Raw genomic sequence first — 16,488 nt, 5'->3', positions numbered from 1 at the left:
AAGAGTATGTGACTCCTCCTTTGAGCCCCAACAGCCTCCTCTAACAATCACTTACTGTCAAAAGCTTCTCTTTGACTTACACACACGAAAAATGGCCACACTAACTTATGTAAATGCTGTAAGATGTTAGAAGTAGACAAAAAAATTCAACTTGAGTTTTCAGCTTGATCTAAAGTTTTCAAAGACCCATTCTTGGCTTTAATACAGCTGAATTGTTTAAAATACGAAGTTACGTTTCCCAAAAACAAATGGATACAACAGCACTTCCTCTACCTGAAGTACATTCAAAAAAATTAATACAGAATTCAAACACAACAGTGATAAAACTAAAAAAGATACTTTTTAAGCTTTTTTTAATAAAACAAATCAGGCATTGTAAACACAATAAATTGTAAAAATATTAAGAGAAGTACTTGAAAGAGCTATATTCTTCTGAACTTGTTTTTTAGGAGTTTCCACAGAATGAACTGCAACTCAGAAAACTGTCTCCTTGCTGAGGCATTGACACTTTCATAGTGGAAAAACTGGGCACCTAACGCTGATAAAAAGAAGCACTGATAGCAGGTTGTCTTCACAGCTTCATACCATCTATAAACCATCAGGACCCCAGAGGCTAAGTCTCATAAGAATTTACAAAGTGTTAATGTAATTAAGCATTTGATTTATGGTTTAAGTTACTGTAATACATCTTTAGATGCCCAATCGTTCAAAATGGGATTAACTGTAAAATGGCATAAATTTTAAAGTATTTTTAGGTTTTTCTGTACTCTGGTGTGATCATTTAAATCAGGACTGTCACAGAAAAACCTCACCCCAAAATGCCCAATAATGTGAGATTAAAAACCACAGAGTAAACTGATGGTATTTCCAACTTTGTATGTTAAGAGACATAATGAACCAATGAACCTTCAAAAGAAACTTACCTCCTTTCTCCCCAGTAAGTAGAAAAGAGGCTGACAGAAGTCTAACACAGTGCACTAAAGGAGCAGAATTTCCGTCTGTATAGTGACCTATGTCTCCCTTTACCCTGGAGGGCTATTGAAGACAAATCACAATTTTTATATAGACAAAAATTAATCTTTGATTTAAATAAAACATTAAGCACAACACAATTTAGAAATACTGCATATCCCCAAATGTAAAAATGTTGTAATACAAAGCCTGTTTAATACATATTCCAAACAAAGGCCTTAAAACACAATGCTTTTGGGAAGTTCATACCCAGTATCAGAACTGGTTTCATTTTATCACAGAAAAAACAATCATTTTGTAGTTTTTCCCGAGTTACCTAGACTTGCTCTTTGCATCTGATGGAGTTTGATAAACCATTCTCTGGTGACAAAAAATAACCTTGGGAAACTTTGTGTGAGAAGGAATGAATTCCGAAGAAGGCCAACAACTTTCTGTAGTTCCACATTTAGAGTTCCCAGGAGCCCAAGCTGATCTAACTGCCTGCCACAAACTAAACTCTTTTTGCCCCAGCTCAGAACAAGGTCCAGAAGCTGAAGTCAACAAATCATAAGAGGAAACCAGTAACCTGTGGTTAGAATGGCATTAGCCTCTCTGCAGAACGAAATGCTCAAAGAATAAGGTGTAACAACTTCCGAGGAGATCCTGAAATTAACTGCTTCCCAGTTAGTGAACTACTAACACAGTACCCAGCACAAAGATATTTTGGGTAATAATGTATCAGTGTACCTTACTAATGCACAAATGGTCTGCATTCTCAGCAGTGTGTGTTCTGTTACGGTTTTGTTGGTGATTACACTCATGAGATCATCACTTGTGTATTCATTCACCTTACGTTAAACGAAATTCAAGCTATAACTCAGATTTACTTCTCAACCTTAGTTATTTTGACCTATAATGAAGTACACCACATATACAGGCTACCCACATTTACCACTAATTTACATGATCATAACTGTAATTTCTTTTTAAACTTCCAGATCACTGCAACTACCACTTACCTGATTTTCGTGATCACCAGGATCTGCTGCATCTTCTTTTGATGTAAATTTATCTACGCTGCTATCAGAAGGCTGCCTACTATGGCTGATGGTTTTCAACAGGTGAGGTTGTTGAAGAGCTTTAGAAAAAGGCAATTCATGAAATACTATTTCAGATGCAAATTAAAAACACTTGAACTTAATTATACAAACGTGAAAAACAAATTAGCAGTGATCAAAACAAGTGATTCATTAGAAGTGTTGAAATATAGTCCTTAATTTCCATTTCAATCTAGTTACTTGTTTTTCATATCCATAATCTGAGTCTTCAGTCCCTTGAAGTTAGACAGCAGATGCACCTGTAACATCTGCCTTAAAGGTGCCACCAATTCTGTGCCTGTCCTCCCCCCAAACCCATTTATCAACATACCAATAGAAGAATTTCTGAAAGACTCTGATGAATCATCTTGGAGAATATTTGCAGCCTCATCTTCCTCATCCTGCAGCTGCCCAATCTGCATTCCAGAATACTGTCCTTCGGCACCCTCCAAAACCTACACAGTGCAAGGACAGAACTTAAAATAGCTTTTAACACACAGTATTAAATCTTAAACATGCAGTGTTAGTAACCTTGAAATAATTTGAAAGCAAAGATGAGCCTGATAAATATTAGCATATAGCTGCGTGCAGGCCCCAAAGCAGCTCCCCTCCTCCTCCAGCATCTGGGCTAGTAAAGGCCACAGTTATATCTGACAGTCTACCTCCTGAGCCGGGAACTCAGATATTAACAGTGAGAAAGTCAAACACTTAGTGTATTGCCTCCCCCTGCAGCTCTCCTTGCCCCGTTACCCCAAACACAACCGTCCCTCTGTCTCAGCAGTTACAAATCACAACCAACACCTCTACTGTCACAAACTGCACTTGTCCTTGCTGTCAGACTCTCCCCATAACCTCGCTTGTCCTGGATATGTAAAGTCAAACTGAGAACACACTGTGCAGGACAAAAAAGGACAAGTAAGTTTAAACCTTTTAATTCCTCCATTCTAAACCAGAGACTACTAAAATGGATGCTTCTAGAAGAGAGTTAGGCTCTTGGTACCAATGCAATATATAAGCAGTACATATATGGAAACATATCTACACAAGACCAAAATTAATAATGACAATAAAAGACAGTAAAAAACATTTCATTGTAAGTTTATCAGAATACAAGATACTTCTTCAGTTACTCCCTGAATTTATAAGCGCCTGGAAATTGTGTGTGTGGGTAAGTGGGACAACCACTTAGTCTGTCAATTCCCAAAAAAGTATTTCACTTGTACTTACTGCTTGTAAGCAGTATGCAAACTGACATATGCAACAGTCTGACAAGAATTTGTAATAAATGCACCTTGTCAATAAATGCCTGCTCGCTTTGGCCTCTGCTCTGCCCATATTTAATTCAGAGACAGAGCTTTTACTGCTATTCCTTTAGTTCTGGAATCCTCACATTTGCAGCAGTATTTGCTTTTCATTTCATAATCGTAAATTTACCATTTTTTTGTAATGGTAGGAGACTACTACTCTTCCAAAATTATTACCAACAAACTTAAGTCAAAAGTTTGATAACGTTTGAAAAAAAAAGAACTTAAACTCTAAGTTTCCCCCTTTTCATATTTTCTGCTCTTGCTCACAGTAATTATATTTTCACTGTTTTTATTACAACCTCACAAATACCTAAGACAAATTTCTTACAATAGCTACATTTATGTACATTTCAGGTGTTTATTAGAAATCTAACTGCTACATTAGTAAGTCATGCAGCATTTCCTCAGTATAGGAGAAATCCTTAGATGGAATAAAAAGGAAAAAAAAAAAAAAAAAAAGGAGTTGTGTTGCCAAGTGAAAAAGCACAGGCAGAAGACAATGTGAAGCATTAGGTTCCAAAAGTATTCCTGTATCATTCCAAACAGACTGTTCACCCTTTAACACTTCCATTAGTCCTCCTGCACCAAAACAATGATTAATTTATCTATATAAAATGAAGTATATGCTACTAAGAGGATATACTTATGTCAAGCCTTTGATATTGATATTCTTCCAGTAAGTGACAATCTGTTAATGCCTTCATATGACCTACCCAGTGAACACACTGATTACAGGTTTGTAGTTTTTAATTACTGCTGAAGTGAAAGTGTTAAAAGGAGGTCAAGCTCTCCAATAGCGGTGCGAGCTGCTGACCTTTCCATTGTTACTAGCTGAGGATGGAAAAGTAGAAGACGAGTAAGTAGATGACTCCAAGTCTGGGCCCTCCATGGAAGAGCTCTGAGATATGTCGGGCCCCTCAGTAGAAGGGGATCCCCCCTCTGCCCGTTGCACACTTACAATTTCAGAACTGTCTGAAGGGGTTACAGCGGAGTCTGGACCTTCTGTAGTAGTCTGAGAGCTATCACTAACTGGTGAGGAAGCCTGTGTTCCATCATTCAAGTCCATAGTGGGATCTGAGTGGACAGCACTGATCTGGCTGGAGCTTCGACTAAGCACGTCATCTTCTTCCCCTTCAGTAGCTGTACTTGTCAAATCACAGCTCGTCAGGTCAACAGAGTCTGACTGCAATGTATGTTGAGAACGTGGCTGCTGAGTAATGATATCGTGTCCGGTAGGATCAGCAGCTGAACTCCCTACTGACCCAGCTGTTGACACACCTGATGAAGAAGCTAGTTCACTGGTTATCTCACCCTTCATAGAAGCTGCAAAACACAGACATTTATGAGTCAATCAAAAGTTTAAACTTGTGTTTCGCTCTTGATATGGACACCACATACTAAGCCACATATTAAACTAGGCTAAGGAAAGTGTATAACAGTTGAAGTACAGGTAGAGAAACAAGCATCTGTAAGATGCCATTCCATCAATACCAGTACCATCAATACCATCAATGTCATACTGATGACAGTCTATCCATTAAAAAAAACAACCCACAGCCAATTTCATTAGGTAAACATAAGTTTTATACCCAGGGGTATTTATGGTTTAAGCTTTTTAGAGCGTCTTTTGAGCGCCCATCCACTTCCTAGTCACCGTAACACATCACATTTATATTTTACATAGAGCAATAAAAGAAGGGCTCTGTAATGTATAGCAACACAGGTTGACTGCACTGCTAAATGGAAAGTCAGCTACCTGCAAACGACGCAGCACTGACATCTGACCGGGTTTCAGGATCATCCTCCAAACCTTCTTCTTCACCAAGAAGTATTTTACCTGAGAAGTGATATAAGAAAAACCTTTAGTTTTCCAAAATTATAGTCAACTTGAAATGCTGACCAGTTAAAGTCAGTTAGATGTAAAATTATTTTTAAAAAGTTTATCCAAATAATTTTTCAAAGCTATGACAGGAAACGGATGGAAAAGAGAAAGGAATGAAGAAAGTGAATATCCAGTCCTTCACTATCTGACCCGGAACGAAACAGAGAGCAGTGACAAGGAAACACACAGTTAACCAATTCTATTTAACAGTACAGCCATTCAGGAAACTACTTATGACCTTACTCATTCCAGTTTATTTTTGTGGACTATGATTAAGATCCCACTAATTTCATCAAGGATGTCCCTGTTACTAAGGACTGGATACCTGGCATCTGGATGTCTGCCCTCAACTCAGAAGGACATTAAAGCACCACAAATAAGACAGTAAATCATCTCTTCCTCCTTAAGGCTATGAAAATTATCAAAGGCTACTTGCAATTTGAGGCTTGGAACTCCAATGATAACAGAATGGAAAATGCCTAGGGGGAAAAGCAGCACATCCTAGAAGCACAAGACAACATAAGCGGGACAGGGTGATGAACCATCGACAAGGGCCATTAAGATCCAGGGACTAAGACAAAAATCTTCAGAGAGGCTTTTGCTATAGAAAAAATGAGAAACACTTAGAACCCAACACAATCATCCCAGAGCTCTCTTACGCACTGAGTAGTATCTATTTAAAATAGAGGCAGTGGAAAGAGAAAGATAAATGCAGACAGACACTGCCTGGGAACCAACCAGGGACTGAAAAGTCTGTAAATGGGACAGGACACAGAGTGCAGAGGGAGCTCCTGTGAGCCCATATTTCTGGATCTCACAAGTTGCTTGCTGAGACAGAGGGATTCATAACTGCTTTGAGATAAGCCTATTCTGCCATTCAGAATCAGCTTCACTGTTAATCTGAGATTCATCATACAAGACACCAATGTTTTGATAACCCTAGGTGAATTATTTTGCCTTTAATTTAATTTACTGGGGGGTAAAAAAAACACTATCAGACTTTTGTATTAATTTCTCTAACACAACTGCTTTCATAATAGCAGTAACACTGTAGAATTGTCTTCCTCCAAAAAGTATGTTTTATATTATTCAAACCTGTAAGGCAGAAAAGTAACCATGATCTTTCCATGTATATTCTATGTAAAATAACAGTAATTAATTGAGAACTACAAAGTTTCTACAAAAGTATGAGTAAAATCTTGCTAAGAGTTCTCAGCAAAAAGCATGAAAAACAGTATATTCTTCTCTATTCTTTCCCACATTTACATCCATTTCACTGAAACAAACCAGGATATTCTTCTGCTTTCCACAGCTGATCACCTTTAAAAGTGAAAGAGGAACGACACTGAAAAACATTTATCAGGCATATTAGTCTTTGTATGTTAAATGAGTATGTAACACAAGCTGCAGGATTATTTTCCACTACTTGGAAAAAACCAAAAAAATCAGTTAAGACGCCGACACAGGCTTTCATTTCAAAACGAGTTTTCAGTCTTTTTTGCAAATAATAATAAATATCTTTTGCAAATAATTTTGTGAAGCTGAAACATCAAAAACCAACATAGGCCAGCTGCTCAAAACTGAGGGCGGTCTGAAACAGTAAGACTGAAAAGACATGGAATATCTGAGTTCATATGTTAGGGTCACAGATTTCTGTAGATCTGCTTCACTTTACACTCCTACACGCAAAGGAGTATTACAGCTAGACAAGTTTCACCCCTGGCTGACAGCAGAAGGCTACTACTTTGTATGGTAGTAGACTGCAAAACAACTTCAAGTAGGAACTGGGAATAGGCTTGATTTTTCCTGCCTTTCTACAATGCAGAGCAGCAAAAAATGAATAATCCACAATCTGAAATTAAACCTGTACAAAGCAAAAAATCATGAACAAAATTCCTTAAAATTTGTTTATGACATTGTTTTAGACCACAAAATCTTCATGCCATCATCTTGAAAAAGGATAAAAGCTGATGACTCACACATCTTCCCACTGAGTAAAGGAAAAGTTACTGTTTTAAAAGTACTTTAATTGGATTTACACTATTATTAAAACTACAAAGTTACACTGAAGACTACTAGCGATTCTAATTACCAAAGTGATCATTTACCATTTTTCATTTAAAAGTGTTATGCATTGTTATTCTGATTTTGCATTCCGTGTCACCTTTGGATGCTGCAGCAATACCTGCTTTCAGAACACTCTACTATTTCAAAACTAGAAATTATCACTATACCCACAAGTACTATTTCATTCAGTTCTAACCACAATTTCATATTTAGTTAATATTCTTAAAGTATATCAGTACATTCAGCATCATGAGATTCCTTGTACACAAAGACAGGAGGCTATATCTGGAAAAAGTGTGAGTTGCTATAAAGGTCCTTAAATATTGTATGATCTTATTTAGTCTTAAAATGTTTTCTTTCAAGTTTCTCTTTTCAGTACTGCGCATCTCTCTGCTTACTATGCTTGCACTGACTGCACTTCACTCTTACACAGGTCCACTGCAACAGCAACGTTTTGCTCACCTCAAATAGGCAATGGAACTGTTACACAGGTGTAGCTAGACCGATTATGGTACTGATATGACTGGTTTTAGGCAGTATAAACTTTTAACTATATATGAAGTACATTCATTCACAAACTGGGAAAAGAACATTTCAGAGAAAATTGTATTAATTAAAATCCTGCTTAAATGCATTACCTACTGAAAAAAATTAAAATATACACAGTAAGACACAGAATGTATAGAATGAATCATCAAGAACAGAAAAAGAAATAAAGAAGCATCATATCAAAGCATGCAAACATATACATGCATTAGTGAAGAAAGAAAAAAAAAACAGGCCTAACAAAACCAGGAAGGTTAACTATTTGTGAGTTACATTAAAGATTAAGTATTACCATCAAAAAGGGAGAATGCCCTGTTCAGAGAGATTATTTTTAGATATGCTCTTTAGAAGTGAAAGTCGCATCAATATTTATCATCATAATTCGGCCAGTGAACTACAGCAAAAATAAGAATTATACTGCTTGGAATAATTTTAGAATATCTGGATTGCCGTATCCGAATTTGCATCAGAATTCTTTTAAAATTTACAGTAATTAAGCTCAGCTTATAACACAAAGGCAATTGTGAAACAAAGACCAAAGTTCAGCAAGACAATGAAGTGGGGAAGTGGAAGAAAAAACCCCAACACCCCAGAACAAAAAACCAGAAAGGAATGCAATTAAAGATTTGTTTTTGAAAATAATCACCTTTATGCTTTCTCGCAATAACAGGGCTGCATGAAGACCCCCCTCCAGCTGCAAATCACAGAAAGTAACACATCAGGGCAAAGACAGAGCTGCTGAAATCATGAAGGAATTCTAATAGCCACAGATGGGAAGAAAAAAAAAAAAAACACGACCAAAAAAAAACCCAGGGAAAAAAAAAAAAAAACCAAAGCCAGGAAGAAACAGCAAACTTGTTGCTTTTAAAGTTCAAGTTTTTTGGATCATTCACCATCAAATGACTTTTTCTTTTTCTATGCCACTGGTGTAAATTTTGCTTTTTAAAAAATACATTCTAAACTTCTCCACTACGATTTCTTCTGGTTAATGAATTTACCTTCTAAGAGCAGTAATATTAGAATGACCCATTAGTTTAATACAGAAGTCATTACAGAAATCCAATCAGGGAATGATTCTTTTGAAACACATAAATAGCAGTTAAGAGACAATTTTAAGAACATGCACTTGACAGACAAGAACATTGATAGTTGATTTAGCAGTTATGTACAAACTTAAGTCATGCTTTAATTTCATGCTGGTTTTGGTATTCAGCAAGGAGCTCTCAGTTAATAAAAAGCTGATCTAATCAGAATTTATATGAATCACAGTTGTCAGATGCTCGGTGAGAGTATATTAAGGGATGGGGTGGGGAATCTGTCACCAGTTAACTTGTCCTGTGTAAGCAAAAAAACTCTAATCAACACAAACTGTAAAAAATACTCGTTTGTCACTACTCAATAAATGTATACCCACTTAAAGGAAGGAAGGAAGGAAAAAAACCTTTACTGTACTGGGGATAGGGGGGAAAAGTCATGTATAACTTCATACATATTGTTTTATCCTTCATACTTCTGGCTAACATTGAGAAATACAGCTGCTGATACATGTTCCTCTCCTTTTACTCAAATTAAAAAAAATACAGCTTACCTATGAGTTCCACTATGCTCCCACTGCGGTTCCTGCTGGCAGATTCATCTTTGGATACACTGACCTGTGCAATGCCCCCTGAAGCAGTCAGGGCATGGAGAAGTTCAGGTGGTGGCGTTCTAAAGAGCTGTTGTAGTAATTCTAAAGCTCCAGTCACAACATTATGGTCCTGATGCTGGGTGTAATGCAAAGTCAATTCATAAACCTAAAACCCAACAAAGGAAGTCTCTATGAAGACACAACATGCTACATTTCTTTCCATACACCACACTAAATTTCAGTGGTGCGTTAAAAAAATGACTGACATTTGCTATATCTAATCTTCACCACACTCTTCCAAGGGGAAAATATCAATTAGTTGTAGCCATTCCACTGCCTTTTTGTTAGACATCTGTTTCTGTTCATTGTTATAGAAGGAGGAATCACATCAAAGAACACCATAATGATTATGAAGTTCTTTAGCTCCTTTGGGAACACCTAGCAAGGACTACTGATGCATTTTTCTGGAATTATTAATAAGTAATGACCAGAAATCCCAGTCACTGGATCAGCTGGTCCATTAAAATTGACTAAGATGAACAGGAATTTGAGAAAAGAATTTATTATGTTCAACATCAAACTAGTGCTCTATCATACTATATGTAAGTTTTATTTATTTTCCTTCCAATTAGTACTCTTCAGATTAGGGTTATTATTCATATTTTACCTGTATAAGTTGTTCTGGTGAAGGTGAAATCTCTGTTTCTTTTCTTGTTACACCAAAACTGCCTTTCAGGCTGGTATCCTTTACTTGTTGTTGCAATAAAGGTATGAGATACCTTAGTGTAAGTAAAACGCCCAGAATTAAAAGAGTAGGATGATCATCTTCTACAGGAACCAACAAGCCTGTGGGTAGAAGAGAAGCAGCCAAATCATTTACTGACAGTGGCTAGTTTCAACAGATATAGTGTGTTAGTTTCACATAATCCATGTAATAGCTTCTTTCAAAAAAAGAACACAAAAACCACCAACAAAAAAACACCCAAACAAAACCTAGAAAATATTCTTAAGTTGTTACTAAGTGTAGAAACATTTCTGAAATAGAAATATTCTGAAATAGAAAGTGTAGAAATATTTCTGAAAATCAGTAAGAAGTGTGAGAGAATGGTCAGAGGATCCTGTTTCACCTTCCCTGTTCCCTACCTCTTCTCACTCTATATAATCACAAAAAATGTTCTTTTTTGTAATACCTGATGCTTTCACCAAGTGATGTAGACTTTCTTGCTCCCCTCACTTGCTTCCTCTCTCTACTTGACCATTTAACTAAGGCGTAACATAATTCGCTCACACACATGCGCGCCTCTATCCTAATGAATGACATTTACAGTTTTGCCTCCTCCCTCAAGTACTGGGAACCTTGTTCTATATGTATACCTGTTAAGCAGAGCCAAACCCAAAACTTATGAAGAATAAAAACAAGTTATGGAAAGTAACACAACTTTCTACTTGGGGGTGGAATGGGAATCAGAATCAATTCATTGAGTTCCTATTATTGCTCCTGTCTGAATTCAGTACCATTGCCAGGATGTTACAAAACATAACATTTGAGGCAGGAAAGAACAACATGTGCATAGATGTATACCATTTTCAAGTCACAGAATGAGGAATGTCACTACATAGCATTTCAATTTTTCACTCGTTCTTGAAAGAAGCAAGGCTAACAGGATAATGCTTTATTTATCTGTTGGTCTTCCTTACCTCTCCTTTTGCAACATAGTCTACATAGTAAAGAACCCCTAATCAGCAGCAAAACTAAGGCAAAAGTTTCCACTACAATCCAGACAAGCATCCCATCAAGCTGCAAAACACCATAAAGACCATGCAAACTTCTCAGATGAAGAAATACGGAAGCAATACCTGACACAAAGTTGTGAGCTTTTAAATAAAAAAAATTCACTTTCTGGACTAAGTTAGGTTTTCAACAAAGAATCTACATGGTGCTACTTCCAAAAAAGGCTACAGGGTATGTATGTGTTCATGACCCAGAGAACAGCAGTCATAGCCTCCACCTCAGACCTGCTGCACTAACAACCAAGCTGCTGAACAATGCAAGTCTTCACAGGCTCCTGAGCAAGTTCTTCCAGAATCCCAGGAACTCTTTATTATCCAACAAGCCACTTGCTTCTCTAACTTTGGCCATTTCTTTTAAACATTACTCAATTAGCATTGCAGCACACAGACACACACAAACAGCTTGAGTCACATCTTCATCTAGCTTCACACAAAACAGAGAAAACATTAGCAGTGTAACTGGTAGTCTAAGCACTTTTGCTTTGCCTGAAAACATCTCACATAGGAAAAGTGTCTTACATGGAAAATAAATTCTTCTTAGTTATACCCAAAGCAAATTTAATTCCCCTCCCCTGCCCCCCCTCCCCCGAACCCCTGAATCTTACCTAAAAGTACATTCAATAACCAGGCATAAAAATACTGCATTCTTCGTGAATGTTGACAGATGCTTACTGCTGATCCTGCCGCTGTTCGACGGATAGTAGGGGAACTGGATTTAAGATTAGCTATGAAAGCTTTTAATAAAACCTAAAAAAAACAAACATAACTTACTTCTTACTAGAAAGAAAAGGAAAACACAGGTGAACTAAAAAAAGTCAGCAAATGTATTTTTCATTCATTCAAAGCATTACTCAACACGTATCAAGCAAGGGCAACTTCTGCCTTAATTCAGACATGCAGATGTAACTGCTTTCTATAATGTGACTGATAATGCTGACAACTTACTCTGTTTTGAAACATAACAGGGAGCACTAATAGGTTAAAGAAAGATACCTTGATCTCATTGTCATTTGCAAAATTGCCAAACGCTGCCATGATTTTTGGTATCGCTGCAGCTAGTGTCTCTTGTACTGACTCTTCAGGTCTCTTACTTATTCGTGTTAGACAGGGCAAAAGGTTCACTAAGTATGGCCTAAGTATAGCAAAGGAGAAAAACTAATTAAACATTTTAAATTCATACTCAAAATCTGTGGTATTACTAAATAACAAAAACCATACCTGTTAGCTACACAGAATGTAGAAAACGAGACAACAGTCTTCTGAATACAATTTGCAAACATTAAGATAGAAGTAAGAAAAATACACTTAAAAAAAATATACATCATTGTCTTCGCAAGATTCTCCCCCACTTCCTCCCAAGTCATGTACAGCACAGAACTAAAACTCCAATAAAAGAAAACCAGCTAATCAAATAAAGCTACTTCAGAGAGAATAATGTGATAGGAATTCTTCCAACCTCCCAACTGAATACTTAAAACTTGAGAACAGTAATAACTGTATTTTGTTAAATCTTCTCTGGAAAATTCACTTACTAGGACATGTTTACCTGCACTTTTGAGGCCGAACTAGATGGGCAAGCTCAGCAAATCTCCAGAGTGCAGCACGCAGACTTCGAGAAGCACCATTCTAGACACAAGTATATAATTGTTACGTTTCATCAAGCAAAACCATTTACTAAAAAATACCTAAAATGTATGATAGTATGCAGTTTTATACCATTTCAGTTAAAACAGATACAAATGGAAGGTGTCTGGAAGCCATAAATTTCCGTTAGCCAAAAGAAAGCCAACTCAGCTTCATGATTGCCTTCATTTTCTAGCTGGTACAAGGAATCTTCCAAGTGAACAAAAATGAATAATAAGGAACACCAAGAAAGAGAAGGAAATGTCTGACAACACTCTGCTGAAATCAGCTTAAAATACCGCAGAGAAAGGCATAAACCAACAAAGAAACACTGATGACAGAGTCTAAAAATCACTGGAACACTTGCAGAGATATAAATGCAGCATGAAACTGACAGCAGTGGAAATATGCTAATAAATAATGTTCAACTCCTGAGCATACCAAGGAAAAATCCACTTACTGATCTGTATCACTTCATAATGGCTTGCATCCTGAAGTTTAGTATCTATTTGTCTGTACTGACACCTTCAGCTGTGCACCTGACTTGAGCCTGAATGCCTTTAGACCTGGTGTCTAAGGATATAGTACAGTTCTTTGGTACTGTTGGAAATACAAAAAACTATGGAAGTCAATAGATGTCTAGGAAAAATTGTCTATCTAATGTAGTTTGAACTTAACCAAAATGCTACTCAAATCAAGCACCTCTGAAGACAGAGCAGAGATGTTTAGAAACTGTTATTTCTTTCTTTCTTTAGCTAGTATATCAAAGGCTCATGGTCATGTTAGCAGGACAAGCAAAAAAGCCTTGCATCTGAATTACAAAACGTGCATTTTTCAGGTTTGCAGTCAAACTTCAGATTCTGACATGGCTCCTAAAGTGATCCAACTGATGCACAAACAAAATTCAGTCTGCTGGGTGTTTCCATTATGCCTGCTATCTCTCTCTTGCCTTTGCCATGAATCTGAGAGCAACTATTCAAGAAGCACATGCCACATGAATAGCTATTTCCTCCTGCACCTGTCATAATGTGGAGCCTTCAGAATGATTTTTATGTTGGCTGTTTTCTGTTTGTTAGCTAGATGTCCATTTCTATACCCTCAAAAATTTTGTATGACATTAAGACACAACAACACAGTAACATATTGATGCAGACTACTTATAGGCCCTGTACCTGACAGAAGATAAGCTATCCACATTGGTTTTGTTGCTTTTTCTTTCCTAGGAGTTCTATCATTTCCAAAGAAATGTAACAAAAAGCAATAGCATTGCTGTCTAATAAGTAACTGCTGTATTTTCTCTCTACACAAGCCTTGCTATATATTTATAGATATAGACACACGATTTCAGTGACACTGTCCTGAACACGTAATTTTTGTTTTGTAGTTGTATACCTCAAAAAAGCTATTACTAAAATTCTTCCTGTGGACATATTAAATCATGAGTTTTGGTGCAAAGAGAGATGCTTCAGTATTTTTACACATACTTCTTAGAGAAGCTGTAAGTACCCATCACACATTCACAAAGTAGTTAAAATTTTTTATCAGGCCACTTCAGGTCTTGATCAAATGATACCTCCAAGAAGTTATGTCAAATTAGGAACATCACTGCCCTCCACCTACTTTTCACCACACTTTGCTTGAAGTTTTTCTTTCCAGTTCAGTCAATAAACATCATGAATATGCCTTATTCATTTGGGTGCAGAGTCACTAAGGTTAACTCAGACTGCTGTTCACACCAAATGCTCATGCATTTTCTGCCAGATAAGCTTTCAGGAACTGGTTAAATCTAAACAATGGGGCCAATAGTGAGGAAACTGGTAAAATAATGCATTAAACAGTCACAAATCCTTCCTAAGTGAAACTCTGACCTTGATATTAAAAGACATACACTATTTATTCACACTAATGCCACATTCCACATACTAAAACACTTAATAAATACCTTATTTCAGAAGAACATGGAAGAAACTCACCTTTTTAATCTCTTTATACAATTCTAATTGTAACCTAGGCAGATTGGAATCCATCAAAGCCTGCAATAAAATGCATTGAGAATGTACTGTATCAGAGAGGGGGCACTTTACAGGAACAATGTTACACTTGCAATAAAACAGCTTTGAAAAAGGCACAAAACTATCTAACTGCCCCTATATTTGATGTATAACCAAAAAAGTGCTAAAAGACAGACACCTTTATCTTTCCCACAAACACAAAACAGAACTGTGAACAAATTTTACGAACAGTTATTTGCACTTATATATTGACTGCTTTACCCATTCTACCTAAAAAAAGACCATATGGGATCAGACCACAGGCAGCGCCAACCTAACATGCTTTCTGGCAACGACCAGGAATAGATACTCATTAATAGAACATTAAAACACAAAAATAGTATTCACAAGCAGCAAGAGGTATTCCCTGCTGTACATCCCCAGCATCAAGTAGTCCTCTACTATTTCTCAAACTGAGGCTGTGCTTGTACCATTACCTTTAACAGCCTTTGAAAAACCCTTTTTTCATGAATCAGCCTATTTTCTGCATCCATTTATTACCACAAGGTGTTTTGGACACCGTATGTATCACATCCCAAGATCTAATCAAGCATGCTGTGCCAGAGCACACATTGTAGTTTGAACCTGCAGTCTGGCTAAGAACTAGGGATACATGAAATCAAAGCAAGCACCCAAAAGTAGTAATTTTCTCTTCAGCTCAACTCGATCATTCCCTCTCAGTCTCTAAAACAGCAGACAAGAAAAAAATATTAAAACAGTTCTGCTTATATACAATCTCTTCCTATAGAATATTTTGTATACAAATGATTACCCTTTCTCTTACATTTTGTTCCTATTTATGAACATCCCAATTCTTCAGATTAAATGAAAGCTTCACACCGTGGTGTAAGTGCTATAATGTTTAGTATTCCATTCTTCTGTCCTTGCCCAGTAACTCCTAATTTTCTATCTGTTTTCTTGACCACCAGCCATTAAGCTCACATCTTCACAGGATTCCTCATGACTACAAAATTTTACATGGCACATGCTGATGTAGAGGCCGCAACTGCTTTAATATGGTCAGTGAAGTACCTGTGGCTCCTCCACAACCTGATTCCCCTAGACTAAAACTGTATGCCCCAAAACTTCATTACCCCCAATTATACCAATCATCATAATAAAATGGTACTACCTTCCCCAGAAAAATCTTACCTGGCTCGTATCTTTATTGTCATAAGCACCCCAACTACTAACTGCAGGTGCCTAGATGACAGTAGGTAGGGATAAGTTTTGTGAAATAAGTGAGATTTAAGTTTTATGAGAAGTTCGCTGCCCCTGTATATAAGGATATCAAGCAACACAAAAAGGCACCAGGTACTATCTGGCTTCAAGGATAAATTGTCCTTACACCACACTCAACTGGAGTTTGCGTACCTATCTTTTTAGCAGGCTAGAATCTAGCAAGTCACCCTAACCAGAAAAAAAAACATAAGCACAGTCAATCCAAATTACTACAAATAATAAATCACAGTTACTGAGACCAACTGTACTCCAATCTGTATCAGTCCCACAGTATCGTCAGCACAGAGAATACTACATTACACAT

General features: G+C 36.9%; 1 protein-coding gene across 8 annotated transcripts in view; it reads right to left on the bottom strand.

Annotated features, from left to right (window-relative positions):
• Positions 1 to 16,488, bottom strand: part of HTT (huntingtin) — a 98,357-nt gene that overhangs the window by 72,575 nt on the left and 9,294 nt on the right. For 4 of the 8 annotated variants that reach the window (XM_080411027.1, XM_080411023.1, XM_080411022.1 and 1 more), the window contains exons 4-15: positions 14,865 to 14,924; positions 12,815 to 12,894; positions 12,262 to 12,400; positions 11,874 to 12,015; positions 10,145 to 10,323; positions 9,439 to 9,643; positions 8,497 to 8,544; positions 5,112 to 5,192; positions 4,314 to 4,678; positions 2,380 to 2,503; positions 1,971 to 2,089; positions 924 to 1,035 (exon numbers count right to left, since the gene is read on the bottom strand). In XM_080411027.1, coding sequence (XP_080267153.1) covers positions 924 to 1,035; positions 1,971 to 2,089; positions 2,380 to 2,503; positions 4,314 to 4,678; positions 5,112 to 5,192; positions 8,497 to 8,544; positions 9,439 to 9,643; positions 10,145 to 10,323; positions 11,874 to 12,015; positions 12,262 to 12,400; positions 12,815 to 12,894; positions 14,865 to 14,924 — 1,654 coding nt within the window. Of the gene's footprint in view, positions 1 to 923; positions 1,036 to 1,970; positions 2,090 to 2,379; positions 2,504 to 4,313; positions 4,679 to 5,111; positions 5,193 to 8,496; positions 9,410 to 9,438; positions 9,644 to 10,144; positions 10,324 to 11,873; positions 12,016 to 12,261; positions 12,401 to 12,814; positions 12,895 to 14,864; positions 14,925 to 16,488 lie in introns of those variants that run through there. The other 4 variants (XM_080411021.1, XM_080411024.1, XM_080411026.1 and 1 more) reach the window with 4 other exon arrangements.

The sequence above is a fragment of the Falco punctatus genome, assembly GCF_963210335.1.
Source record: "Falco punctatus genome assembly, chromosome: 1".
In the NCBI taxonomy this organism is placed as follows: domain Eukaryota; kingdom Metazoa; phylum Chordata; class Aves; order Falconiformes; family Falconidae; genus Falco; species Falco punctatus.
This window is presented reverse-complemented; position numbering and strand designations above follow the sequence as displayed.